General features: G+C 39.6%; 1 protein-coding gene across 3 annotated transcripts in view; it reads left to right on the top strand.

Annotated features, from left to right (window-relative positions):
• The window catches only part of ADD3 (adducin 3), a 322,976-nt gene extending 299,666 nt beyond the window's left edge, over positions 1 to 23,310 (top strand). For 2 of the 3 annotated variants that reach the window (XM_066323613.1, XM_066323612.1), the window contains 13 exons: positions 9,886 to 10,024; positions 11,410 to 11,561; positions 11,676 to 11,756; positions 12,805 to 12,954; positions 13,820 to 13,963; positions 14,052 to 14,150; positions 15,152 to 15,334; positions 15,574 to 15,831; positions 16,899 to 17,018; positions 18,298 to 18,387; positions 19,108 to 19,228; positions 20,129 to 20,224; positions 20,927 to 23,310. In XM_066323613.1, coding sequence (XP_066179710.1) covers positions 9,886 to 10,024; positions 11,410 to 11,561; positions 11,676 to 11,756; positions 12,805 to 12,954; positions 13,820 to 13,963; positions 14,052 to 14,150; positions 15,152 to 15,334; positions 15,574 to 15,831; positions 16,899 to 17,018; positions 18,298 to 18,387; positions 19,108 to 19,228; positions 20,129 to 20,224; positions 20,927 to 21,225 — 1,932 coding nt within the window. In that variant the 3' untranslated portion in view covers positions 21,226 to 23,310. The remainder of the gene's footprint in view (positions 1 to 9,885; positions 10,025 to 11,409; positions 11,562 to 11,675; positions 11,757 to 12,804; positions 12,955 to 13,819; positions 13,964 to 14,051; positions 14,151 to 15,151; positions 15,335 to 15,573; positions 15,832 to 16,898; positions 17,019 to 18,297; positions 18,388 to 19,107; positions 19,229 to 20,128; positions 20,225 to 20,926) is intronic. The other variant, XM_066323614.1, reaches the window with a different exon arrangement.
• Positions 23,311 to 27,529: the final 4,219 nt, after the last annotated feature.

Below are 27,529 nucleotides of genomic sequence, written 5' to 3'. Positions count from 1 at the left end.
GAACCTGTTGACTAAGGAATTTATTATTTTTCAAGTCAATTTATGCAAGGTTGGGTTTGCAGCCAGGCTCTTTTATAAGGAAAATACTCTAAGGAGGTACTGCATAATGTTTTAATCATGGTAATTCTATGTTTTATACTCAGTTGTAAATGTGATCAGAGTCTACTCATTCCTGTTAAAATACTCACATTATGAATAGCCAGGACTCACAGAAAGACTAAATCTTTTGCCTAACAGATAAAATGAATTGGAGAGATCATTTGGTTTTGTATGTGAGGGTGTTTTTTTGGTCCTTTTGATGACAGTATTGAATCTGATGAGTGTAACTATTTCATTAACATTTTGGGGCATCTTTTGCCAAGTCTGCCAGATGTAATTAATGTCCCTTTGCTGCAGCCTTTGTGGTTTTCTTTTTTTTTTAGTAGATGCAGTGTCAGCATGCAGATTTTAGGAAGGGGCGCAAAGAGGAGTGTGAGCCCCTCAGTTTAGGCTGCTGTTTTAACAGAAGGTTGTGAGACGGAGAGCTGCTGGGCTGCTGTCAGTGTCCTGCTGCAAGAGAAGCTGAGCCAAGCACTTTTTGGAAAGTGACTGTTCAGAGCTGCCAATAAGTTGCAAGTTTTGTTGTGTAAGGGAACACTTGTCCAAATAAGCCAGGGGCCTGCTGCCTGCTTGGCTTAGAGAGAAATAGGAACGTGGGAGCTGTGTGGGATCAGGCACGAAAAGGAGTTGTCTGAGCTCCCACTTCCCCTCAAGTATCTTCTTTTATCCTCTCTTTTCCTGATACAGAAAGTTTAGAGGAACTCTGCTGTGATTTCTCATGCGAGTAAATTAAAGCTTTTTAATACAGTATCCATGACCAAATGTCCATCAAGCAAATTTCATAATTTATTTGGGGTGGAAAGTGCAGTATTTTTTCCAGGCTTCAGCTGCTCTGTACCATACTGTTCCTGCGACTCAGGACTGAAAACATTTACCTTGCTCTCCTGAATTTAAAATTCATCACACGATGGCCAGAAAGTATTGCTGCTGTTACCAGTCTGTGTAACACAGGTTTGGGATTGAATTGATGGATATTGTCCATGGTGTTTTTGTTTTACAAATGCAGATTTACATCCTGTTAAAAATTTTTACAGAACTTAGTTGCTTTTCTTGATTATTCCACTTGACAGAGAGAATATAGTTTGAAGGTGTTTAGAAGAAGAGGAATTATGAGAGACAGTTTAAGGAAGAGCTTGCTTTGCTGGTAAATCTTCACCCAGTCTTAGATATATAAATGCATATCTTCACCAAGCCTTGATAAATGCATTCAGATCAAAGAAATAGTTGATGACTCCTTTTCTGGCAAGTATTAGTAAATGTGAAGTGTATCTAGCAAGGATAGTAACTTCATAAAAGTACATGAGCATGTTAGGGACCAGAGGTGAGCTTTGAATTTGGACTTTCTGTAAGCAGAGAAGCAAAACTAAAGGGTTAATCACTGTGCCATAGTAGGAAGCTTAGGTATTAATTTAATCTCGTTTTATTAACAAACTTTTTTTCTCTCTTTCAAGTAGGAAAATCTAAATCCTTTAGCCAGAAAATAAATTAGAGAATATATTTCAAAACCACAGTATATTTTACTCAGTGCATGTTATTTTAAGGGCTACAGGCCTGACCAGACGTCTTCAGACATCAAGCTGCTGGAACTCTCTGATGTGCTGTTTGGTGCCCATACTAGTGTGCAATCTGACTGCTCCTCTCTGATGTGCAATTTCCCTTTCCTAAATTAAATAATTTAAAAGCTACTGAAAAGCTATTTCCATTACCTCTGATGTTTGCTAATGTCTTGGAGTCTGTTCATAATAAACCTTAAGCAAATCATAGTTGTTTTCTGACCACTGCCTGTGGAGAATGTCCTGACATTATCAGTGAATTCTCAGATGTGTTTGCCTAATACTGCATGTAGCCCCTGAGCATCTGATAGCCTGGAGAATCTGATAAACTGAAAATGTTTGCTGTTCTGTGTCCGGTAGAAAGGTGGAAAGAAATTAAAATCAGCTGGGCCTGAGCAGCCTGATAACATGCAGAAGCACTACTGCCAATCTTAGCATAAAGCCATTAGGTTTTTATTAGTAATGTCTTCAGGTTCAGAGGATTCAAGTAGCATGTTGTTATTTTTAAAGAAAGGTACTACATTAATAGAGTGGACTAGTTTTGCTGCTTATTGGGCCCAGGATACTTCCCCTATAATATATCCAAAATCTGAAAAGATGGGTTGGTTGTTTGGGGGTTTTTTGTACTTTCCAACTTAACTCAGCAATTAAAAACAGTTTTGTCTGTATGCTAAACAGTCATATGTTGCTTGTTACATAGAGTAACTATGTCTTTCACAGAGCAAAAATATATTTGCTCTACCATCAAACTTCTTATTTCACTTATGGTATCCAAGTCCTTCTGGCCTTTATTTCCTTCCATCATTTCTCTGATGCTGTCACCATAGCAACCAGAAACTCTTAAAACACTTTAAAAAAAATGAAGGAAGTGGTTGTGCAGTTATGGTGTTTATGAAAACTGAACAGCCAGTTCAGCTCTGAGGACCTGAATGAACATACTGGGAGAAGATCCTTACAGCCATCATGAAGCTGAAGGGAAGGTGTTGGATCTTACTGCAGGCAGGCAGCAGCCACACTGCTTCCAGTGCAGTGAGACCATGTGAAACAATTGCCCAACCCACAGAAAAGGTAACTACAGGCTTCAGCTAACAGGACAGTGAGGGTAACCTAACAGGAATTAGGATCAGACTGCACTGAGCAGTGCCTTCCATCCCTTTAAATTGGTGTACTGGAGGGAAAGCTACAGGTGAGGGTGGAAATGGGAGAGGATGCATTGCTGTACAAAAGGTGTGCTTATATATGAGATATACTTCATTGTTTTTACTGATGTAAGAAGAAGTTGCTTCTGAATCGATGAGTTGAGCAGCTGTTTTATGTAAACACAAAAATTCCTGGTTATTGGAATTTAAATGTGCAGTTTATGTTTTTAATTTACCAGTGAAGTTTTGTGTGACTTCTTGAGACCCATTGGATGTGTGCTGACTATTTTTACATAGAAAACACAGCTATTTGGAGCTTGGGGCTTTTTTTTTCCTCATAAGTTGAGCTCTGTGTTGGCAGGATCCCATCAGGATTTACCTTCATTTCTTGTTGGATTTTGAGAGTGTCTACTAACCCATCATGACTCTGCAGGGGTGATCAGGGCCACTCTGGCTTGACTCTGCCATTGCAGGAAGGCTCAGGTCAAACTATCAAGACTGCAAAATTTTGAGGGGTTATGCTGAGGTTAAAAATGTGCCTCTCTACTGTGCCTGCCTGCTGTGCCTGCCTTCCTGCCTTGCCCATGCACACACACTCCTGCCTCCCACACTAGCTGGTCTTGCCCCCCAAAAAAGTGGGGAGATAACTATACAGCTTAGCAACTCTTCTATTCAGAGGTCTGCCTTAGCATGCAGCATGCAGGCATATTTTTCTCCTCAAAAACAAGCAATCCCACCCACACTCGAATTTTTTTCCTGAATATGTTATTTTCAAACCATCAGGACAGAGATGAAAGATGATTTAATTTATTTTTTCCCCCTTGCTTTTGCAGTTGTTTAGCTTACTTTCTTTTGTATTGCGTGAACATCCAGTATTTTTGCAATACCACTCCCTTTTGGGGTAGTTTATTTTCTTAAAAATATCAAAGTCCTTTCAGTTCCTCATATGTTTTGGCTTTTACTGCTCTTTTCTCAGACGTTCAAAAGCCTTTCACATCCTTCAGAAGCCTCACCCCTTGGTCACAGAGGACTCACAACCTTTTACATCACCTGAGGACCTCCTCACTGGGCAGTCCTCTCTCCTTGCAGCTCCCTGCTATGGCTTTTTATCTTCTCTGACATCTTCTCGATATCCTACAGGGAAGTCATGGCTCTCCTCCCACTGCAGTAGCTTATTTAATTGCATGCTTTCATCATACAACCTGTGCAGCATTTTGTTCACCCAGAGGCAAGAGCTCAACTTGGCACATCATTGAAGACATACTACAAAACGTCCCTTAAAGATCCCCTGTGCACTCTGACAACATTTTAAGTGAAAGGGAATTTGTGGTCAGGGTAACATTGTCTCAAATCAAGGCCATCCACTGGATCTCTGTGAGGACCCAAGAAATCCCACTGCCTAGCTATCATTTCTATAGCTGCTATGGTGCACTGTAAATTCACACCAATATACTGCTCCACAAGTGCACATTGTGAGAATTTCCCTGCTTTATTAATGTAAAACTGGGTTACCCTTCACTCCCCTCTATTTCCATTATTTCTCCTTTCCACTTAGTTTGAACTGTGGGGTTTGGTTTTTTTTTCATTAGATATAAATACCAACAGATACATGTTGAAAAATACCTGGAAAACCTTGGGAAGCCATGACTGGTGACTTTCCTCCATGGCTTGCAGGAACATGTGCATCCAGAACACCCTGCAAGAGCTCTGCCATTCCTCCTAGTGCATCCTCACTGTGTGTGCTCCCACCCTTCCAAGTCCTGCACTTACTGAAAAACCCGGTTAATTATGCTCAGAAATGCGTGAGGCCCCTGACGAGCTGAAATTTGATTTCTTCTAGCATTTTACATTTCATTGTACATTCCATTTACATTCATTACGTTTCATTTACATTCCATTTAGCAAGATGTATGGTATGGCTTTACTCCACAAGAGAACATGAGGGAGAGACCCAGACCCCCATGCAGAGCAGCAGTTGTGTGAGTGGGTGTGCTGGAGATGGACTTGGCAACGGAGTTCAGTGCTTCAGGTTTGGCTGTAATCATGGGGTATCTCTAGGCTGCTTATCACAGGAGTGAACACTGCTGCAGCTCATGGAGGAAAGCCAGTGTGCACCAGGTTAGAGGAGCCAGAAAAACTGGCACAGGCTGAGCTCTGTGTGGGGACCGCCTTGCTGTCAGCCCAGTTACTAAATCAGGCTCAGGTACCTTCACCCTTCAGTGCTAGTGAAGAGATTATCATAACTTTAGCTAATTCCTCATTCTTATTACAGGGGATATTTTTTTTCTCTTAACACAGAAGCCCCATCCCCCTTGTTCTCTTTCACGGCATCATTGACAAACACTTTTTGTGACTCTTATCTTCTCCCCACCAGCCTTCACTCACTGGCGGTTTTTTTGTGGCAACTCCACCCTTTTCCACTTAGGGCACTGGCTGTTTGTATCTAAACTTCAGTCTTGAAAGAGCCTGTATGGAGCTGTGTCGGTGAAGGTCTTCCTCTCACAGGCAGCTGTGTTTACAGCACAGGAACCAAAATTAACGTCTCTTCACTCTCGGGGACAAAACACCAGTTAAGGTTTGAAACTTTTCTTCAGTGGTGGAGATTTGGCTTAAAGATTCTGTGTGGGCATGTTTAGATAAGTTGAATTATGTCCTTTTTAAAAATGGATTTAAGATATTAGAAATGATGATGAAAATGGGCAAAAGTGAAAATGGTGGAATGGGTTTCTTGTATTATTTGGCAGCTTTTAGTCTAACAGCAGTGCTGCTATGAAAGGTGGTGGCCTCACATATCTTTTTTAGCTACCTTCCTGTAGAATGACATGAAACTGGTTATTACTGTAATTAGTCCTAATGTGAGCACATGCTATCTCCTCTTAAAGGTTTGCAGTGGTATTTGTAGATGACTTGTATACCACTATTAGTTGCTTATTATTTTATTTCTACTTCTTTTGAGTGTAGAAATCAGTGGTCAACCAAAAAAAACTCAGCATAGACAGTCAAAATGCTTATAAGCCTGTGTACTTCTTAACATCCTTAGAGAGCTGCCTAGCAAGATGAAGCGATTAATACCAAGTTTTTTAGAAACATCATTAGTCTGCACTTTATATGTGTGTATCCTTGTAAAATAGGTTATTCTAGCAATTTGATTATTCTAGTTCTTCCTGCGTATGTTGACTGAAAAATACTAGTTGTTAACTGGTACATCTGAATGTTGCTTTGATTCTTAAAAGCCCAAATTTCCACTGTCAGCTCACACTTAGACTGTACTTCTAAAAGAAAATGGAAGTAAATGAGTCAGAACTGAGCTTGTTAACTTCACTCTCGAGTTTCAGAGAACTGTTGCAGATCTAAGTTGAAAGATTTTTCCATCTAAACTGCCTGAGTCTATGATGTGTACTTGGAAGATGACTGCAAATAGTTCTGGAGAAGTAATTTTATGATATTAGAAAGACCTTGACCTAATCATTCTACTAATGACTCTGTCAAGAAAAGCTGTGTCTGTTCTGCAGTACTATGTAAGGCTGTCTAAGCTGGTGTAAACAACCTGACTACAGTTTTGGAGACAGCACAGTTCTGGAAACAGTTTTAGGAACAGGTGAGCTGTCCTGTTCATTTTTACTGGTGAGTCGTGGGGAAATTCGTGTCTCAGAGCAGGGTGTGGAGTGGCACTCAGCAGGTGGATGAGGTGGAAGCAGAGCAGCAGCCTGCATTCTACCAAGGTCAGGCTACTCACTTGAGTGTCTAAAATAAAAGCTCAACTCAGCATCCTCCCAGTTGTGCATCTCATCTGAAATGTCACTGTACCTCCTTTCCAGTAGCTGTCATGGGCCCAGTTTTCATACCATGGGATACTTCCTATGCAAACCTTCAGTCTGATGCTTGAAGTGCTGTTTCAGCACAAACAAGGGTGGGACACAGATGCTTGGCTGGGCAGGTGAAGTCCCTGAAGGCAGGAGGATGCTTGTGCAGACAGGAAATGATTCCCAGCTGTGGAGGGATGGGTTATCCAGGCTACCTCCTTGCTGTGTGCAGGCACAGGCAGGTGTCCGAGTGCAGCTGTGTTGGCAGGATCATGGGCAGCCGTGGACTGCTGTGCTGCTCACTTTGGGACTTGTACCCCACTGCAAAAAGTCACTGCTCTTAGTGTCTCATGTCTAAAGTTGTCGTGGTTTCAAACAAACAAACAAAACAGTACTCGTGTACCCAGTGAGCCTACTAAATCCCAGGGCTGAAACTTTCTTTTGATTGAGCAATGCTGAGCATACAGCTGAATAACATAATTTTTCATTCATCTGACAGTGCAGTTTCTCCTTTGTCAGCATTTTCATGTCAAATACTACATCTGAAATTACCAGTGACCTTTCCACTTTAAAAATATCTGCTTTGTGCCAGAGCAGTACATTTGTCATCTCTTTGAAAGCATCTCTCTCCAGTATTACTTACTTGGATGACTTTTGCTTCATCACTGTGGGCAGTGTAATGCCACACATATTACAATGTCATGAATTAAAGGAAAACCAAACCACTTGGTCTCCAGGCTCTAGTTAGGTTTTCAAAAGCAGGCTCCTGCTGCTCTGATCAGATCCCAGAATCAGAGCCCTGCAAGCTAGTGGTTTTACAGAAATCAGTCTTGTACAGTGAAATAAATATCCAATAAATATAATTCATTTAATGGCTCTTATTAAAGGTAAATCGTTGACCACAAGGAAGTTGTGCCCTTCATAGGAGCTCACTGGGATTACCAGAGATGGAAGAAGGTTGTGTTAGCACATGTGGGATGGTTACCTAAGGATATAGAGTTCCAAATTTCAAAGGTCTGTACCACTGAATGAAATGTATTGAATTATTCATAGATATCCATGTGACAGGCAGCTAGAAAACATCATTACGTACCAGCATGGGGATAAATGGCATACTTGATTTTGTGCACTTCATCCATATTCTCACCTGCTTTACAACTCATCCCAAACCTCCACATTTGCCACTTTCCTTTGTCTTACCTATCTTCTCTTATTTTTAATACTATTTCAAAGAGAATCCGCTTGTTTAGTGTAATAAAGATGTCGATACAACACTAAATCTTCATTTCTAGTAGTCCTAGCAAATGTGTAACATACTACTGTGAGCATTAAGGTGCAAAATTAAGCTCAGAAAACATAAAATAACATGACCAAAAAGCAGAAGAATTAAAAATACAATATGCAATAAACCAAAAATATCTCTCTGTCAAAAATTTCCCAAAATATATTATATTACTTTTTTTTTTCTGCTATAGAAGTAACATTACTTGTACAGGTTTTTAAAAAAATACTCCAGAAATCTGAATATGATTAATATGACTTAACTATTAATGTTTTTGCAGATCTTTTCTGTAGTCCTTTTTGAATTGAAAGAATAATTTAATATAATGCAGAGAACTGGGCAGCCTGGTCCAGTGCTCTGCTACTCTTGATCTAAAGTTCTTCCTCATGTTGAGCTGGGACTTTGTATGTTTCAGTTTATGGGCACTGCTCCCTGTCCTCCACTTCTTTTCCCTCAGTTAGGTTCCTTTCCTCTCTCAGTTCCATGTTTTTTCTTTCCTTTTCCTCATCTGCTCCTTTCTCCTGCATAGACCTTACCAAAAGCAGCCACAAAAGAGAAAAATCTGACCTTGCCTGTGCATCTTTAGGTTGGTGAGAGGTTGTTCAGCTGTTTGGGGGATGAATATTCTGGCCTACGCTGAGAGATTTGTGCAACAGATCCATGCAGAGTCAGTCAGTGGGAATTTTTAGAGGCTTTACTTATGGAAATCTGGCAAGTTTCAGGTAAGGACGTGATCCTGACAAAATTATTGTAGGGAGAGCACAGATGTCTGAAAAGTTGGTAATTAGTAGTCATGGAGGCTCAACTGTCTAGCTGAGGAGGCTGTATCAAGTAGTCTTGAGGATGTCTTTGTGGGGTTCAGTAGCACTCTCTTACTAATCAAAACCTGTTGGTGAACAGAGCCAGGGGATTGGTGGATTTTGCCCAACAGAGTGGGTGTTTTGAAGGACTGAATTAAAATTCAGTGAAGAAATTACATTTGTCATACAGAACTGTTTTCTTTCTTTAATTGAGAGCAAGTGCTCTGCCAAGGAAGGCAAACTGAAAGGAGCAATTACTTACAGGGAATAGTCTGGAGTTATAATAGGAGCCAGCTGCATGGTAAAGACACCAAATGTCCTTTTGGAAGGGACCAGGAGGAGTGTTCACAACCCACCTCAGCTCGTGTTGTGTGCAGCTTTGGGTACTGCGAGTTTGGGGAAAAGCTGCAAGATGCTGCCAAGAAGTAATGAGAGGGCTAGAAAATGTAACCTATAAATCTGAAGGAACAGAATTTACACTCGAGGAATGTCAGGGCTGCAGTGGTCCTAGGACAGGGGTGTGTTGTAGATAGGGAATAATCTGTTTATCATCTCAAAGGAACAGATTTGGCCACAGTGCACAGTATTTTAAATTTGAAACTATGAAAATTTTTCATGATATATTCTACAAGAGTTTATCTCTTGGTCTTGCAGTCACTTTATTCAGAAAACGAAGGAAGGGTTTTTCCCTGTGGGGAAGGAAAGAGAGAGGAGATAGCATTCCTTCTAGTTTTTGCCTATCTGTGGTATTACTTGACCATGGATGAGCTCCAGTTTTCCAGTTGTTTATAACTTTATCGAATTTGAATGGGTTTTCACAGGGATTACATTATTAAAAAAATATCCAGCATGGAAAGAAACACATCCTGATAAAATTTCAAGTATCTCTTCCAAAATATGGACAACACTTTAATTACTTGTAAAAATGGGTTTAATAATTTTAAAAAAATACATTTTATCTTGTTGTGTACTGGGAAATAGTAAATCCTCTGTGACCAAACTCCTTCTTTCCGCCCCCCAAATGCCAATACCTAGTGTACAAAATTTAGGTCAGATAATTAAGTCTGGCAAAGTTAAAACAGCTAAAAACAAAGTCTGTGGAGAAGTTTCATGTAACATTAATAAGAGGCAGAACTACCAGCCCCACCTATAATAGAAATAAGATTATCAAGGCCAGGTTTCCTTGATGATTCTCTAATGTTTCTACAGGCTTTTAGAGAAGATCTGGAATGCCTTATTCAAGAACAGATGAAGAAGGGCAATAACCCCACTGGACTGCTTGCATTACAGCAGATTGCTGAATACATTACAGCGAGCACTTTTACAGGTTTTTCCTCATCTCCACTCAGTAAGTGAATTACACATAAACTGCTCTTTTTTTTTTCTTTTCTTTCTTTTTAATTGTTAACAGGGCTTGGGAATGCTAGGATCTCCTCTTTCCTTGAATAAAAATTCTATCAGAGCTTGCTTCAGCTGTGAAGTAGTGCAGGTGGTGGCCTTAACTTGCCTTCTTAGGCTTCTTTCTCTCAAATTCTTTGACTTGCATAATGATACCCAAAATGGTTGGAATGCTCAAACTCAGTTATTCTATAATTTGTTAATAAAAGTTGAACTGACACAGAGAACAAAATGTTGTACCCTTATACTATAAGGAGTTTAACATGAATATAAACTGAGATGTGAAATACATTACCATTTAGTTTCTTTATTTTTCTACTCTTGCATGTAAATTGTTACAAAAAAACCCCCAACTCTGAGGTGGGGAGAATACCCTGACAAACTGAATTATCAGATAAACAGCTCCCACAGTTAAGAACAGCTTCTAGTCTGCACTCTACTTGTAAAGATATCACTGGGATTTCACAGTTAACACCCAAGTTCTTCTTTCCAAGTTATGAAGCACTGAGACGTTCAAGTCTTTCAGGTCTGTGGGTGGACATCGTATGGGAGCTTACAAACCTGAAGTACAGTGGCAGCTGTCAGCATTCATCATCTTTGGAGATTTGGTCCCAAAATGCTACTTCAGGGTTTATTTAACAAAACGAGTGGAAGAGAACAGAGAGCCCAAATAACCCCGTGTTCATGTCTCTGGTTGGTTACTGAGACTCTGTGTCCCAGTGCTGTCTCTGCTGCGTTTGCCAGAGACAATGGGGACAGATCTCAAAGTGCACACTTCTTTTGTTGAAAACCAAAATGACTTTTACCTCTTTTGGTCTTAGCTTTCCCTCTAAAGAAAGGCTGTGGGCTGTCAAAAGTCTGTCATGCATTCATGAAGGGGAGAGGGGTATGTTTGTGTAGTCACAAGTCAAAGAGAAAAATTGATCTTTGTGATTTCTCTGTTAAGAGGTGATACCTTCTGTCTAAGGGTTTGAGAACTCTTGTACTATTCCTAATTTCTTCATTAAAACTGAGTTGAAGTGCTAAGACTGAGCTATGTCTTCAAATTAATTTTGCTGGTGTCAGAAGTCCACAAGGAATGTCTTCTCCTGTAACAAAAAACCTCAAAGTAACATGTAAAAATACTTCATTAGTGACAAATGTCATAAAGCATAGGTCCAGTCCTATGTAGGATATTGATTCAGGAGACAGCTCAGGAAAACCTTTATTCCATCTCATAAATGCTGGTACTGCTTTGCTAACCATTTAAATACACTGCGTTTGAAAGATCATGGCATAGCTGGAAATATATTTAATTGTCCAGCTGGCTGTCATCTATTTTTGTCTGTTTTTCAGGCCATGGAATGATTACACCCATCAATGACCTACCTGGGATAGATACCTCCTCATTTGTTAAGGGAGAAAAACTTACTCGTTGCAAGTTAGCCAGTTTATATAGATTGGCTGACTTGTTTGGGTGGGCACATTTGCCAAATACCTATATCTCGGTAAGTATTTTAGAGAAAAAACAACTTATTTAGAATCTTACTTATTATTCACATTATTTTTTCCCTTGATTAATGTAAATTAGATCAGTAATCCATTTCCTGTCTCCTCTGCAGGTAAGAGTAAGCAAAGAACATGACCACATTCTAATCATTCCAAGAGGGCTGTCCTTTTCTGAAGCTTCAGCTTCTAATTTGGTATGTGATTCACCTGCTGTAATAACCAACAAGGCTCATCCTGTTTTCTAAAATACTTTTGTGGCTGCTTTCTGTAATTACGCTGTTGTTTGGGTTTTTTTAATATTTACCCACCAGATGAAAAGCTGATTAACTGCTTAGATAGTAGCACCCTTTGTTGCCAGTATTTCTTCTTGGGTTTAGCTTTACTTTCTGTTTCTTTGTCTCCAGATTCAATATGGAGCAGCAAAGTTTTGTTTTCCTGACTGATGAAGTTCACCAGTAGCCTCAGTGTAGCAGCAGCCTTCTATAACCTGAGAGTGTGACAACACATGTGAAATGATTCTGTAGGAGTAGTGTTATCAGAATCACCTCTTACCTTTAGAAGTGAGGAGATAAAGTCAAATAATCTTCCCGGGGCCCAGCAAATGAGCTGGGTGAAGTTACAGGCTGGTATTTAGGCAGTGGTAGCTGCTGATTCACACATCTTTTGGTGTAGAACCTGCCATATGCTCTTCATGTCAGTGCATATCTGTAAAGAAACTGCCTCAAGGTGAAAGGGGTACCAAAATGAGATTGATACTATTACATAGCAAACACAGAACCAAAATACCACGATGTATATGACATTGATGTAGTTTTTTGTTGATCCAGGAATTACTATTTTAATGTTCCCATGAATCTGAAAATTCCTTGTGCATTGAATATTCTTACTGGAAATTTCTCAGGCTCTGAATTATCTTTGTATTTAAAATGTAGGAAATGTTAATAAAATGCGTTTTTGAAAGTCAGAAACAAGGAAAGGTCAGCTAGACTGAGGTAGAACATATGTTTTATCAGAGTTTTATCCTTACTTCTTCCGTGGCTGAACTTCCAACAGCTATCAAGGGCTAGTACAGCGGGGTGGTTTATTGACACACAGATTCATGGCTGTTCTACTTTTTTTGTGCTCTGAGCCTTGAATGTGTGTGGGGAAATCTGGTGCTAAATAGGAAAGGAAGGGTATTTTCTAGATTACTGAAGTTGTCACAGACTTTCTGAATAGCATTTGTCTGTTTGCCTTTTTCAGGTTAAAGTGAACATCCTAGGAGACGTAGTGGACCAGGGAAGCACAGCCCTCAGTATTGACAGCGTAGGCTTCAGTCCACACCTGGCCATCTACTCCACCCGCCCCGACGTCAGATGTGTCATACACATCCACACCCCTGCCACAGCTGCTGTAAGTCTTCCTTTGGCACGGACTGAAACAAAACAGCTTCACCTTAAGGGCATACTTCTCCTCACAGCAGTTTTCATTTTTGTTTTAAAGTCGACTCTGCACTGGTAAATAAAAGTGTGAGGTTATCAAATGGAGAGGGAGAGCACGCTGGGCCACCACAGTGGAATGGCATCAGAATAAACTAATGCTCAGAGATTATTATACTCAGGTTGAGAAGGTTGTAAAGCAAATAGTTTACTCAGGATTCATTTATAGCATCCTAGATAATATAATGTGCTGTATAAATCATCTTCATTTGCATTATGCAGCTCCATTTTTAAGTGATTTGATTAGTAGTTACACTTAGTTTGGATTTACCTCAGTATTTAAATATTATAGTTTACATAAACTTCAAGTGGTCTGTATAATAATGATAAAAATTAAAGGAGACCAGAAGGAATTGGTTTGAAATAACTAAATTCTTATTATTTTATCTAGAAATGCATATATATATATATATATATATATATATATATACACACATTCCTTGCCTACAGACAAAATTAAAAGGAATTAATAATTTCTTTCTTCTCTACTAGTTTTTTGAAGTCATAGATGTGGGAAAAAAGGATAAACCATTTAGTAAGCTGAGAATCAAACATGAATAAAATTCACAAAAATTTCCTCCAATATGTATATCCCTAGAGTGGGTAGCAGCACCTCTGTCACCCTATTGCAAATTAGACTGGTAGAGGGGGTTGTTTTTAAAATCTACCTATGGAGTTTGTCTAACTAGGTTCACCTTGCTGAGCCTTGGGTGGTTGAGATGTGAGTTTTAGGAGTTTCTCTTTTCCTCAGCTATCAGCATTTCATTTTCATGAAACAGGTTTCTTCTATGAAGTGTGGCATCCTTCCCATATCACAAGAGGCTCTGATTCTGGGAGATGTTGCTTATTACAACTACCAGGGATCTCTTGATGAACAGGAAGAGAGAATTCAGCTTCAAAAAGTTCTTGGACCCAGTTGCAAGGTATTCAGCCTCATTTATGCTCTTCATAAACAATTTTCATGTTCTGCTCCAGTTTCTACCATTTAACATTAGTGTTTTCATTTACCAGGTATTAGTCTTGAGAAACCATGGTGTGGTAGCACTAGGAGAGACACTGGAAGAAGCATTCCACTATATTTTTAATGTGCAACTGGCCTGTGAAACACAGGTGAGAGAGAATTTACTAGTGTTTAATTTCAAGCACCTATGCTGCAGAGTTACAGATTGTATCCCAGATGGAAAGACCTCTTACATAGTTTTGGAGTTGTGGAATCCGGTAATACTTGTTCAAACAGAGACTGGAATAATCAGGGAATCGTGGAGGGAATGGCACAAATACTCATTCCAGGAACACTGACACAGTCTCAGTGGTGTTACACTCCAAAGGGTACAGAAGGTTTTGTTCCATGCTGTGCAGGGTGAGCCTCATGCAGGGCATCTGTCAGATAATAATTTGCTGGTACTTACTGCATGGGGAAGTGTGACTTCAGATCTCTCGAGAGCCAGCTCCTCTACTGAAGCTGAAAGTTGTGAGAAGAAAAGCTTCTCTCTGTGATCACATCTTTCTGATACCAAATTAAAATAAGGTCTTTGGAGTAATGGTAATGGATGACATATTTAAAAATAACTTGAATCACAAATTCAGTTGTTTCCATTCTGTCTAACTTCAGCTACCTGGTGAGGTATCCAGATCTTACCTATAACTTGTGAAGAGAGACCACTGAAAATGTTCTCACCTGTCATAAGTTTTAAGCTCATCCCCAGAAACTTCATCACTTTGTTCTTGTTCCCCAGTGATCCTGTCCTCCAAAGAGGCATTTGGATGTGTAAATGGTGGGGTCCCATTCCTTTCCTTCCTTGCCCTCTTTCATTTTGAAACAGCTATAAAAATGAAAGTTTTTTTAATCTTGTGATGCAGAAAGATGTTTTTAAGGTACTCTGAAAGCGACTGTTTGAAACTTCTCCTTTTGAACTTCAATTATTATCAGATTATATAATGCTTTCTGTAGCAGTCATTTCCTATATATTTCAATACATTTTTTGGACAGTAGAAAACTAGCCTGAGAAGTAACCACAGCATGTATTTAAGCAACCTCCTGCTGCAAATTCAGAAAAGCAGAGAATACAAAAGCTTTTTCACAAGTGAAATATACTCCTTGATGTCTCCAGGTTCATGCATTAGCTGGAGCAGGTGGAATAGACAATCTCCTACTGCTGGATCTGCAGAAGTTCAAGCCTTCCACACATGCTGTGGCAGCAATGGGAGGAGGTGGAGTTAATATGGCTTCACAACAAAAATGGAAAGTTGGGGAGCAAGAATTTGAAGCACTCATGAGGATGCTGGACAACCTGGTGAGAGCACGTTGCTGGTTGTACCTATGTAATCCTGTATGGTTTTGAGTGTAGGATTAACTTTTATAAAGTAAATATATTTTCAGTCATACTGTTTCTGACAGCAGTATTCTGTCTTAATAAGAATTTATAATGCTTTGAGCTTCAATTTTGTCCCACCATCTTACAATGTATAGTAACTTAATAGTAAAAATCTTTAATTTTTACAAGCATTCTTTTCTTGTTTTCCTTCTCCACAGGGATACAGAACTGGCTATGCCTATAGGCAACCATTAGTCAGGGAAAAACCCAGACATAAGAGTGATGTTGAGATCCCAGCCACTGTGACTGCCTTTTCCTTTGAAGATGATACAGTCCCACTTTCCCCCCTGAAATTCCTTGCACAGAGGCAACAGAGAGAGAAGACAAGATGGCTGAACTCTCCAAACACGTACTTGAAAGTTAATGTGCCTGAGGAGTCCTGGAACGGGGAAACCAGTCCCAGGACTAAGATCACGGTAGGTTGATATGCTGGACAGTCACTTCGGTTTTGCCCGACTTGAAAGTAGGTTATGCACAGTTTATATGAGGAAATCTTGAATAGGATTAGCAAATAAGTTTATTGAGCAAATTAAAGTAGGCTTTTCAGAGCCTTAATGACATTGGTACTAAGGGTTTCCTCTCTTTGAGGAGAAGGGTTGACTGTAAGAGTACCACTTTATGATAAAATTTAACAATGATATTGCAATTCTAACCATCTCTTCTTGTTCCTGAAGTAGAAAACAGTTTTTCTACCACTTCTTCTTGTGCTATTATATAGCACAAATATAGTAAGGTTTTAAGTCACCCGTGGGTTGTTCTATTTTTATATGAGGGAGACACAAGCTCTAATTCATCTCTTGCTGCCCCTTTTCTATTTGTGAGCCTACTGAAAACAGCTTTCAAAAGGTCTGTTCGTGCTACAGGCTTTAAATGATGATAAAGATTTTCCCCCTCCTGCAGCTCAGCAAGATGCTTACACTTAGCTTCCAGCCTGCAGAGAGGTGGCCCTCGAGGGACTACAGAGCGTGTTATTGCTCTTCAGCTATTCCCAGTACAACTGTAAAAGCATCAGCTCCTCCTGCTGGCAGGCTGGCAGGTTTCTAATCTTGAGTTAGGGTAAAACATCCTCAGAACCCTGCTTGAGAAAGAAAAAAAAAACAAAACTGTAGTCAGTGTGTGGTCAGCAGAGGGGGAAGTTGGTTGCATGAATAAGGGCTCTGGATCTACATGCCAGTTACTAGAAAGTGTGATCCTTTCTAGGCACAGCATCATTAGTACACAGCTAACACTGCATTTTTCAGGAATGTATGTCAGTATTTACAAAAAGTAGTTATGTTCATGGCAATTTAAATCCTCTTGGCCAAACACACAAACCTGTAAAGGAGTTGGGATTATTTTTTAGGTGTCATGTGGAATTGAGAGTAAAGTCAGAAAGTCCTTTCTTGATATCTCTCTTTAACAGTAAGACAACACAGAGAATTGTTCTTTTCCATCATACTGGGTATTTTAGCTTCTATCTTTTCTTTTTCCCCCGGTCTTTAAGTGGATGAAAGCTGATGACTCCTCCAAGACTAGTGGAGGAACGCCAATCAAAATTGAAGATCCAAACCAATTTGTTCCTCTAAACACAAACCCAAGTGAAGTGTTGGAAAAGAGAAATAAGGTAAAAGAAGTGTAATGAACTGAAAATTGTAACATTTCCAAATAAAATTCAAGTAATGTTCAAGTAATGATTCAGCAGAGCGGTAAAATAACATTTTCAAATGTTTTTATTTTATTAAGAAGGTTCTTACACTATATGTGATTTTTGGCACCAAAAACATGTATTTCAATGTGTCATTTACATAAAATCTGTAGATACATATGCAATATTTATATAGTTAAATTTTGAGTGCAATAGTCTGATGAAGGATAAATGTTAACTCTGGAAATTATAGATTTGGAATGGTAGCTCCTGTTATTTAGCACTTTATTTAGTAGATAATTAGGTATCAACACCAACAGAATTTCTGTGCGTCATCTGCAGCATGATTCAATCTCAGACTCTAATCTTGTTCTGTTCTGTTTTAATTTGCCTAGTGCTTGTTAAGCTGGAATTTCTAATGGCAGTAAAAAAAAGAAAACGAGAGATTATTGTTGGACCTCTCAGTAAACAGAAATATCTCCCTGCTTTTCCCTTCCAGCATGAAAGACACTGATTATCAGACTGACCAAATATTCCACCCTCAGCATAACTATGTTAACAGATATTCAGAACACTTTTCATTTGATTGCATTTTTTTTTCTTGGAAAGCACTGTATCAGAGTCCTTGGGGACTGAAGTGGAGTTAGAATGAGCAACTCCCTTCCTCAGAACTGGAAAGGCACCCTCTAATCATCCAGAGATAATTAATACATCTCCCAGGCAATGATTGTTAAATTCATGCATGTCACTGGCTCATAGCAAGTTTATTCCTATTTCTCTGCTGTAGCATTTTTTATATGATCTATGTTGGTATTTATATATGATCTGTCAATCTCTTAAGTTCTGACGATTAAAAGCTAGGCCTGTTAGTTCAGGCAAAACAATAAATTATTCACAGAAGGAAAAACTTTGCCAACATTTGTGACCAAAGAGTTTTCTCCAGTAGCTGAACATGTGTCCTCTATGTGGTGGAGAGGAGAGGGACTGTTCCTGGGAGCTTATTTCTAAATGTTGGCTTGCACATGAAGTGCAAGAGCTGGGACTGGAGTAAATATTTGTGAGTACTGAAAGAGCCAAACAACATATGCTGTGTATTCAGAGGTGGAAGAAGAGTTCTTAATTTTTAGGTGCATCAGCACACAACTTGATTCTCCAGCCATTCACTGTTGCTTGTGTTAGTGACTTTCCAAAGCTGATGGGCATAGGATTTGTTAAAGAGAAATATCTGTTTCTAACCTGATCTATTTTCTCTCTATAGATAAGGGAGCAAAACCGATACGACCTAAAGACAGCAGGACCTCAGTCTCAGCTGCTCGCAGGGATTGTTGTGGATAAAAAGCCAAGTTCAGTGAGTACAACATAATTAACTAATTTACAAATGTTCAGGTTATTTGGCTGCCTGTCTTTCAAATGTCAGCTTGGGCCATTTTCATTCTAAATGTTTTGTTAGAACTGATTCTTTTAATGCCACTTTTAGAGTGTGATACACCTTATTCATGTTTCATTTTAAAGGTTTAAAAAGTGAGCTTCCAACTGAGATGTACAAGTTAAGTTTGCCACCATTAATATTAATGAAGTAGGATCCTTGTCTAAGATCATTTAAGTGAGATAAGAAGAACTTTGGAATGCATGGCGCCAAAAATAGCCTTCATTAGTCTGTGGAAGTGATACTTATGATAACAATTGAGTCCCAGAAATAGCTGACTTTAAAAGGTGGGATGTGACCATGTGGAAGACAGCTTTCATTAGAAACAAGCTTCTTATTGGCAGAGAGGGTTTCCAGTTTCTTACCTGCCCATATTAATCTTTTCTTGATTAGAATATACTTCCAAATACTATAGATACCACTAATAAGGTTATCCAACATACTGTGGTGAATTGGAATTCTATACTTCTAAGAGTTTCCAGCTCTCCAACACTTAGTACATCTGTGTTTTAATTCTGCATTCCATGCCAAAACTTTGTCGCCAAACTTTGGCCAAAAAAAACCGAAAAAAGAAGACCTGCACATTTTGCTTGTTGGTTCTTATTTTTTAACTGTAAAATTCTGTGGCTTTGTCTTTCCCAGCCAGTGCAGTTTGATGATGAGCACGCGCCGCCAGCACCACCCAACCCGTTCAGCCACCTCACTGAAAAGGAACTGGAAGAGTACAAGAAAACCATAGAGCGCAAGCAGCAGGGGTTGGAAGGTCAGCAGTGTGGTTTGAATTGCTGGGGTTGACATTTTAATAATAAGCTTGAAAATATCTACTGTAAAAAATCGTGTACGTGTTAGTTATTAGCGTATACTGCTGGCAACTAGCTTAGAACTAATCATTCCTTGAGGTGGTAGAATTCTTTTGTTAAATGTGGTTTGTTCTTTTAGTTTAGTTAGTGCTGAAATTAAAGCAATTAAAGGTTTGCAGAGAAACGAGGTTGATGAAAACACAATTAACCATAATGAGTTTTTGTGTCAGAATCATAGAATAACTTAAGGTGGAAGAGTCCACAAAGGTCATCTTAGTCCAACTCCTCCTCAGAACTGATATTAAAATTAGATCAAGTAGCTCAAGACTGTGCCCAGCTGAGCAAAAGTTTACTGAGATGTTTGGCCCTGGTTTCTCTAATTTTACTTCTGTTCTCTCAGTGTGCAAGTCTCGTTTACTTTCACTTTTCACATCTTCTTCCTGTACTCCTACTTCATGGAGAATTACTAATTCAGGGATGATTTTAATTTTTAATAATAGCACTTATTATGAATTCTTCTTCACTAATACCATGTAATAAAACAACTTTGCTATATGTCACACTCAGGACACAGTATAATAGGTTACAGCAGATTGTGACAAGATAAAACCATGGGGCATGCTACTTGGAATGCAACCCTGACACTTAATGCTTTCAGATAAAGAGCTAATATATACCAACTTTTAACAGATAAAGCAAATCCATAATTCTTTAGAGTTTCAACTGTGTATTGTAACTGTGTGCTGTTGCCAGCATGAGCAACACAAAGCTGTAGCAGTCCTGTAAATCTTGTAGCACCAGCACTGACACTCTTGCTTGATTTTCACTTTTGCTTGGCTACTAACTCACATCTTGTCCTGCAGATGCTGAACAGGAATTATTCTCAGATGACGGTTCATCTGTGTCACAAATTCAGTCACAAACTCAATCCCCGCAAAATGTCCCAGAAAGATTAGAAGGTATTCCATGCAATTTCTGTACAATGCAAAGGGCTCCAATAACCCAAGTCCTTGACTCTTCTGCCGCACTTTTACTCTTGCATGAAGTCAACTGAGTCAAAAGGAGCCCTCTTTTGCAAAGTTTGGGTGGTACTCTGTCCAGAAACTTTTTTTCCTCGATTTTTCCTAATACATAATTCTCACAAACAGAAAACAACTCAGGGCATGTTGAAACTTAGATATTAACCAGATGGAGCAAATAGACGTTATACTTCATTTTACTGAAAATGTTAAGAATAGTTCTTTTGCCTAAGACTTTTCCAGAAGTCTAAGTAGGCATTTTAAAAGGCAAGTTCTCCAATGCCTTCTTTATGGAATTGATGTGTTTTCATAAATCAGTCTCTTGCAGTAAAATGTAATTCTGACTGTGCTTGAGGCTGTGTATGCTGTGTAGACTATATATGTACATATTCTATGCAGCTTGAGCTGCATGCACCTGGCAGAGATAAGGTTAGATTTTTCAGCCCCTTCTCCCTTAATGACATTTTGACTGTATTGTCTGCCTACAGCAACTAAGATTGTGGATAAAGGGGAAAAAACACATCTAAGCACTTCGGGTTTCAGTCCTTGGATCACAGTCCAGACTCGCAGGCTTTGTCTCAATACTGGGGTTTTTTGCATGAAAGTGTACATAAGTAATTCCAAAATCCTTTGCTCTTTCAGAAAATCATGAAGATTTCTACAGCCAGGATGCCAACCTAATATCTGTGGAGATGCCAGTCGTGGTGGTGAATGGGAAGGAAGATGCACATGATGTGGAAGAAGATCTCACTACGAGGGTCAGTCAGTTAACCATGAGTACTGTGGAGAGCGTAGAGATCACCATTAAAGGCTCTGAAAAGATAGAAGAAGCCCTATCCCCTGAAGGGTCACCTTCCAAATCCCCTTCAAAGAAAAAGAAGAAATTCCGCACCCCCTCCTTTCTGAAAAAGAGCAAAAAGAAGGAGAAGGTGGAAGTGTAAGTGCAGTTCAGTTGTGAGGAGATATTGCACATTTTAAACGTTTAAGTTGACCATTAACAGTGTAGTGTTAGGGGTGTGCAGTAACTGGACTTTTAACCTAAACAAGTAGAAACTGGAAGAGGTTTTGCTTTAAAGAAACCAAACAAAGAGACAAACAAAAAAACCTTTCTTGTTGATTGCAAATTAATTCATCTCTCACTTAGCTGTGTCCAAAATTGCTATGAGGGTTGGAAACATTGATTAGTTTCATGTAGAACTACACTGGCAGGTGCTCAATTACCGTCATAGCAAGGTCAAATACCATCACAATATTCAGCAGCAAGTTCTGCTTGGAGTATTTTGCAGATCTGAAAATTTTCAGTACAGTTAAAGTCTTTATTAAAGTTACTGTTGAGTGACCATATGACTTTTTAAAACTGCTGTCTCATTTGGAAACCAGATCATACATTTTTGTATTGTGGTTTTTGACCATATTTTGTGTTTCTGTACCCTTATTTGAGTGGGTACATATTAACAGCACACCTTTACATCTTTTTTAAGATTAGCTCATATAGAATATTATACACTGGCACATAATACTAGGGGAAAAACTGTGTAAGAGAAAGTTTATTTGGAATTATACAAAATGTCTAAAGAATTCCATTATTCAATAACTTTTTTGCCAAATATTTCATTTTAGTGAAATATAATTTTTGAAAACTTCTTTTTTATTCTATCAGTTGGGGCGGGGGAAACCCTTATTTTTCAAGAAGGGAGATTTTATACACTTAACATTGATAATTTAGTTTAACTGGCAAAACAAAAAGAAGATTTTATATGTTCAAATGTTTGTATACCATTCAGTATAAAGGTATTATAAGCATGTGAACCAAGCATTTAATAGTTAGAGTGTATTTAAGAATGCTTGGTTTAGAGTATACTTAAATATAATTCAGGAATCCAGGGGCTTCAAAATCAAAGGATAAAAGCATATAAAATTGAACTGGATTCATGTTTAAAAATTATTTGTGGGTTGTTCTTTTTCTCTTTCATGGTATTGCTAATGAATGAAGAAAAATAATCTCTTAACATAACCAAATGAAGGAAACAAAAATGTTAAAAGGGAAAGTGAAATAGTAGGGAAATAGGAGGAGACAAAGAAAGTAAAAGTTTGGTGATTATTTTTTTTAAATATATGATATGGATTGCGGAATATTTTTATTAAATCAGCAGAGTGACATTTCCATATTAGAGGTTTTTAATCATTTGTATGGATTCATGCAGAGTGCAACACTTTGGGTTTTTCCTTCAGTTTCATTCAAATTGTAAAAGGGTCTCGTGAATCTGTGTTGTCCTTTGGATGAACCCAGAGCAAATCAGAGCCTAGTGCCATGGGTAAGGGTGGTACTGCCACTTACTCATTTTTACTTGTATTGTCATTTTAGTACTTTTACTGTATTGTAAATACAAACTAAACATAGAAATTAACATAGGGGTTTCTTCGCTGTGTCAAATGTCTGTAAATCAGTCATCACAATAGGAAGTACATCTTTTAAGATCCATGTGATTCCCAAATTACCGGTTGAAATATTATACCATATATAATTGTTAAATATGGCTGGAGAGTGGTTTGGCATGCAAAAATGTTGATTATAGCATGTTTGGGGGCTGGTTAGCTTTGACCGTGTAAGTGTGATAATGCAATGTTGGAATGGATCCTGGAAACAATTTTCTAGCTGTCACTAAATACTGGAATCAGTGTTTTTAATCATAGTGGAAACTTTCAGTTGCTTACTTTGTTTTTTATGTTCTACATTATTTGTGTTGTATTACAACATATGTAGAAACAGTAACCTGTGAACTACGCTTTTCATAACTTTTTTAAAAATATATCTAAATGAATGCAATGTGCATAAATATTTTTTAAACTGCAACCGTGAACTATTTGCACCTTTTGCTAATGCCTCTATTTACTTGCTTTGGCATAAAGAATGAGCCAGCCAACTCTTGTGTCCTGTGGAAAAAATATATAAATGTTATCTGAAATTGCTCATAGATGTAATGCTAATTAATGTTAAATCACAAATAAACAGTATTTTAAATAGATGGATTTCATATAGCAGCCTTTTGTTTATGCACTTACATCTCTTGCTTGAAGAGAAGATGCTTTTATTTTGCACATTGCTTCTTAAGAATTTATGCTGGAGAGGATTTCTTGTTCTGCTTACCCTGAGAGCTCTCCAAGAAAATAACCTGATCTTGCTGTTGAACAGTTTTTGTCTCTGTCACAGGTGCTGGAGAGAAAAGAGGACAGGCCCATGGTAGAAGGCAGGGCCCTTCCAGGCAGTTGTTCTGAGCCCAGAGGGGTCTGTGCTTGCCCGTCCTGGGCTGCCTCCTGCTCTGCAGCACCATGGCATCACAGGTGACAGCATGAGGGACTGGGGTGGTTCTAGTGCTGAGGAAGTACAGAGCAAGGAAATAGCTCGCAGAAATTACCTTTTTAAAAAATTAATATTAAAAAAACAATGGTTTTCTTATAGAAAAAGCTTAATGCAAAGTTATTTGAAAGTATCTGTGTCACACTTGCCAACATACGGTATATGTTGGAGCCTCTGAGGCTGCAGAAGTTGCAGTGTTTTGTTTTTGTAGCTGTATCAACTCTGTGAAATATCTTTAAGGACTGCACAAATCTTTATTTTCTCTGTCCTTCCACAAATCAGCCTTTTGTTTCTGTTTACAAGAAAGTCAAAATTCAGCCCTCTGAGTCTGATTACAGTTTGATTAACTCGGTCCCCGTGCAGTAGGATATTTTTGGTTTAGCATTTTAAATAAATCTTGACCAAGATTTTAGTATTTTTCTGACTATCAGTTGTCTCCAGAAGCATCTACAGTCTGCTTGGTGCTGCACTAATGTGAAAGTAGACATTATATCAACATAGAGGAGCATCTACTGCAAGGGCATATATAATTTTGTTCTTTAGGCTGTTTTTATTCCCAGGAGTCTACAAACCACATCAGACCCTTCATTTTCACTTAAATCTTATTCCTTCACAGTGTTACTCGAAGGATCTGAGATTCTGCAAGCCAAAGCATGGAAATAAAGTAGTTGTTTGTAACAGGCATAATAAACATTAAAACTTTAGTTTTTGAAAGTAGGAGCCCTTGGAAAGATTTCAAAGTGGATCATTAACATGATAGGAAATAATTATTGTCTTTAGGCTGCTTAACCCGAGAGAGAGCAATACAGAGAAGCAGTGTTTGCTATGAGGAATTGCATGCAAGCTACCCTCCAAGAACATTAAAAAGGAAAAGGATTTATAAAGTTGTACATCCAGGTGATTGCCTGTTGCTGTCTTCTACAGACTTCCAGCTGTTCTAGAGGTAAGTGTCACATAGCAAACCAGATTTTGCAGAATCTGCAGAATGAGGTGTATCAGGCTTTAGGTGCCACAAGGAGACAGAATAATGTGGTGGTTAGGGCTGTAATAGGCCATTTTGACTCCTATTTCCCTGCCTTGCCAGTTGAGTCCATTACACACTGTTGAGCACGTGGCATAAATTGCCATCATCTCTGAGGTAAGTAGTTGAGGATTTTCTATTTTCCACATATCCAGTTTGCAAAAGTGTTGGGCTTTCACTATTTCAGCCCATGGAAACTTCTCCAACAGGATGTACTGTGAAGTAGCCAAGGACAGTGAGAAAGGGCCACAGTGTCCCATGCTGTGCACGTGGGTCTGATGGAAACTTCTGACGTTCTCTCCCTTCTTTTCTGTAGACTGGCAGGGAAGCACATTCCCTCACCCATGGGATTGCTGCGTGGGTCAGTGTTTGTTCTTTCAAAGACCCAGAGTGTTAAAAGAGATGCAGGGCTCTGCAAGGCACTGATTAGGAGCTGCCTGGCCTGTATGTGTCTGTGTGTGTGTGTGTGTGTGTGTGAGCAGCTGGAGCGTGGCCAGCCTGGCCGTGGGCGTTGCCTGGGAACACCAGGAGGGCATTCAGGGATGATGGGCACTTGTGGCTGTGTCACACAGCCTGCAGGAACTGCTCTGTCAGAGACTTACAGCTTGGCCAAACTTGCACAGACTCTTGGGGGAATAGTGGAAAACCCATCCTCAGTATAAACATTGCTCAGCCCTTCACCACAGTTTCTAATCTCAATTTCAAAGCCAGCAGTAATTTCGGTTTCTAAGAGAAAAGATAGACAGAATACGATATGAACAAACCTTGTATTTTTGTACAGCCTTGTCCTTTGGAAGTGTTGGGGTACAATAGCTGTACTTTTTACATGTGCCAGCAGTACATGCAAACGCAGCCGAGCGGTTTCCACGTGAGGCAGCATCCAGCATGGACAGCTTCGGTCAAGTTTGATCAACTTAAACGCAAACAAAACAAAGTCTGATGATGGCAACTGAGGGTGAACAAGAGTCCACACACGGAAATTGTGGTTGAGAGTCCCAAAGTCAAACAGCTCTCTGGGAGGTGAAAATTCAAGCGGCCTTTAGGTGGCATCAGACCCTCGTGTTTGCTGCCTTTGTTCCCCGCAGTTGCAAAGCTACGAACAAAGCGCTTTCAAAGGAGGTATTTTTGGTGGAGATTTTGTAGGCTTTATTCCAGTTCCAGTGCAGAGAGATGAAAGCAGACATCTGGCTGCCGGACTCATTTTCTATATTGATTCATTTCAAAATCCAGCAATGGAGCAGGCTTTGTCAGGGTGGCAAGACTCCTCCCCTCTCCTCTATCCTTTTGCAACAAGCTAAGAATGTTGAAGTTTTTTTGCACTTTTAAACTCACTCCACTGAGCAGAATAATATCTGTTTGTTCAGTATTTTCTCTCTATCAACCTTACGCACGGGCCAGAGGCTTCTCAGTGTTCCTGGATGGTGGGGCAGAAGTCACAGGAGACCCCAGTGGAAGATCACTGCTGCCAAAGGTTCTCACACCCTTCTGTCTCACCTGCTTCTATGTCATGAATTCCAGGTGCATTTCCTTTCACATTTGCAGTGGTAGCTCAATGCAACTGCGTGTCTCTGGACACTGCTGGAGCTTTTGCAAATTTTTAATTTGCAAATGTTATTTGTAAAAACAAAATTTGTGCCCTGGGTTATCAGGATGGTGAGTACTTGAACTCTGTAAGGAACAACTGAAACTCTCTGCGGTAGTGACGTGGACAGGGTCCTGACCGCTCCCAGCCCTGGCTGACATTGCCAGCTGGGGCTGGATTTGACCTTTGGCATGTCAGCTGCTGGCTGCTCTCTGACCTCCCAGGAACAGCACTCATCCCTCTCCTCCCAAAGGTACAGAAAGTTCAAACATCCACTAAAGTGAGGTGCTTAATTTAATGGCCTGGCTTTTCTTGAAGGGCTGAGCACTTAGCCATGCCAGGGAGAGCTGCAGAAGAGCAAGTTTTTTAGCCCTCAGCTTGATGCAGAGAGCCAAATAATCCCTGAACTGCAGGGGAAATATAGTCCCTAACATCAGCATTTTGACCAGTTGTACTTGAGGACCTTGCAGGGACTGAATTTCTCAGTGAATGTCCTGTCAGCCCAGGCCCTTCCCTCTCCTCCATGCCCTCAGGGGATGGAAAAAGAAAGGTTGCTGCAGATGGCTGAGTTTCTGTGTCCAGTGTTGAGAGCAACTAACTGACCCCAAATAAACATGCCATGATGGGGGTCTCTGAATGTTAATGGCAGTGTGGGGACCTTCCTGAGCTTGTCTCATAAGCTGGTGTTTGGCGCAATGACACTAAAGCTTGGGGACACTTCAAGTCCCTGCACCCACGGCCATGTGGTGCAGATGTTTGCTCAGACAGGTGTTGAGCTGGGGCCTCAGGGGTGCTCGAGGGGACCAAAGCTGCCTCATCTCCTGAGGTGTACCTTTGCTGGGTGCCAAAAAGGACCTACAGAAAACTCTGAACACATTGCAGCAGCTGCAGTTTATACACAATGCTTTGCTCTTGGATGTTGAACACTTTCAGCCCAAATCCTTCTTTAAGTGGATGGACAAGACAGAGGTTGGCTATTAAATCCACTCAGCAGAATGGGAATGTGGGACAACAACTCCCTTTCCCAAACAGGAAGTACCAATTTCTTATCCCAGTGAATATAAGCATCCTCCCCTTTCTAGCAGGCAGAGGTACAGTGTTTTCACTACTTTCCATCTGGCTAGACAGCTCTCTCAAACACCAATACCTATAATTACATATATTATGTATATTTGCATATACATATTACACATGCTAATTATATCTACAGAGGCATTAAAACATTTACCCTGCTTGACTTCAGTTTTATTTTCAAGTTGGCAACATCGAACCAACATTTGGAAT

Source organism: Sylvia atricapilla, chromosome 8, assembly GCF_009819655.1.
Source record: "Sylvia atricapilla isolate bSylAtr1 chromosome 8, bSylAtr1.pri, whole genome shotgun sequence".
Taxonomy (NCBI): domain Eukaryota; kingdom Metazoa; phylum Chordata; class Aves; order Passeriformes; family Sylviidae; genus Sylvia; species Sylvia atricapilla.
This window is presented reverse-complemented; position numbering and strand designations above follow the sequence as displayed.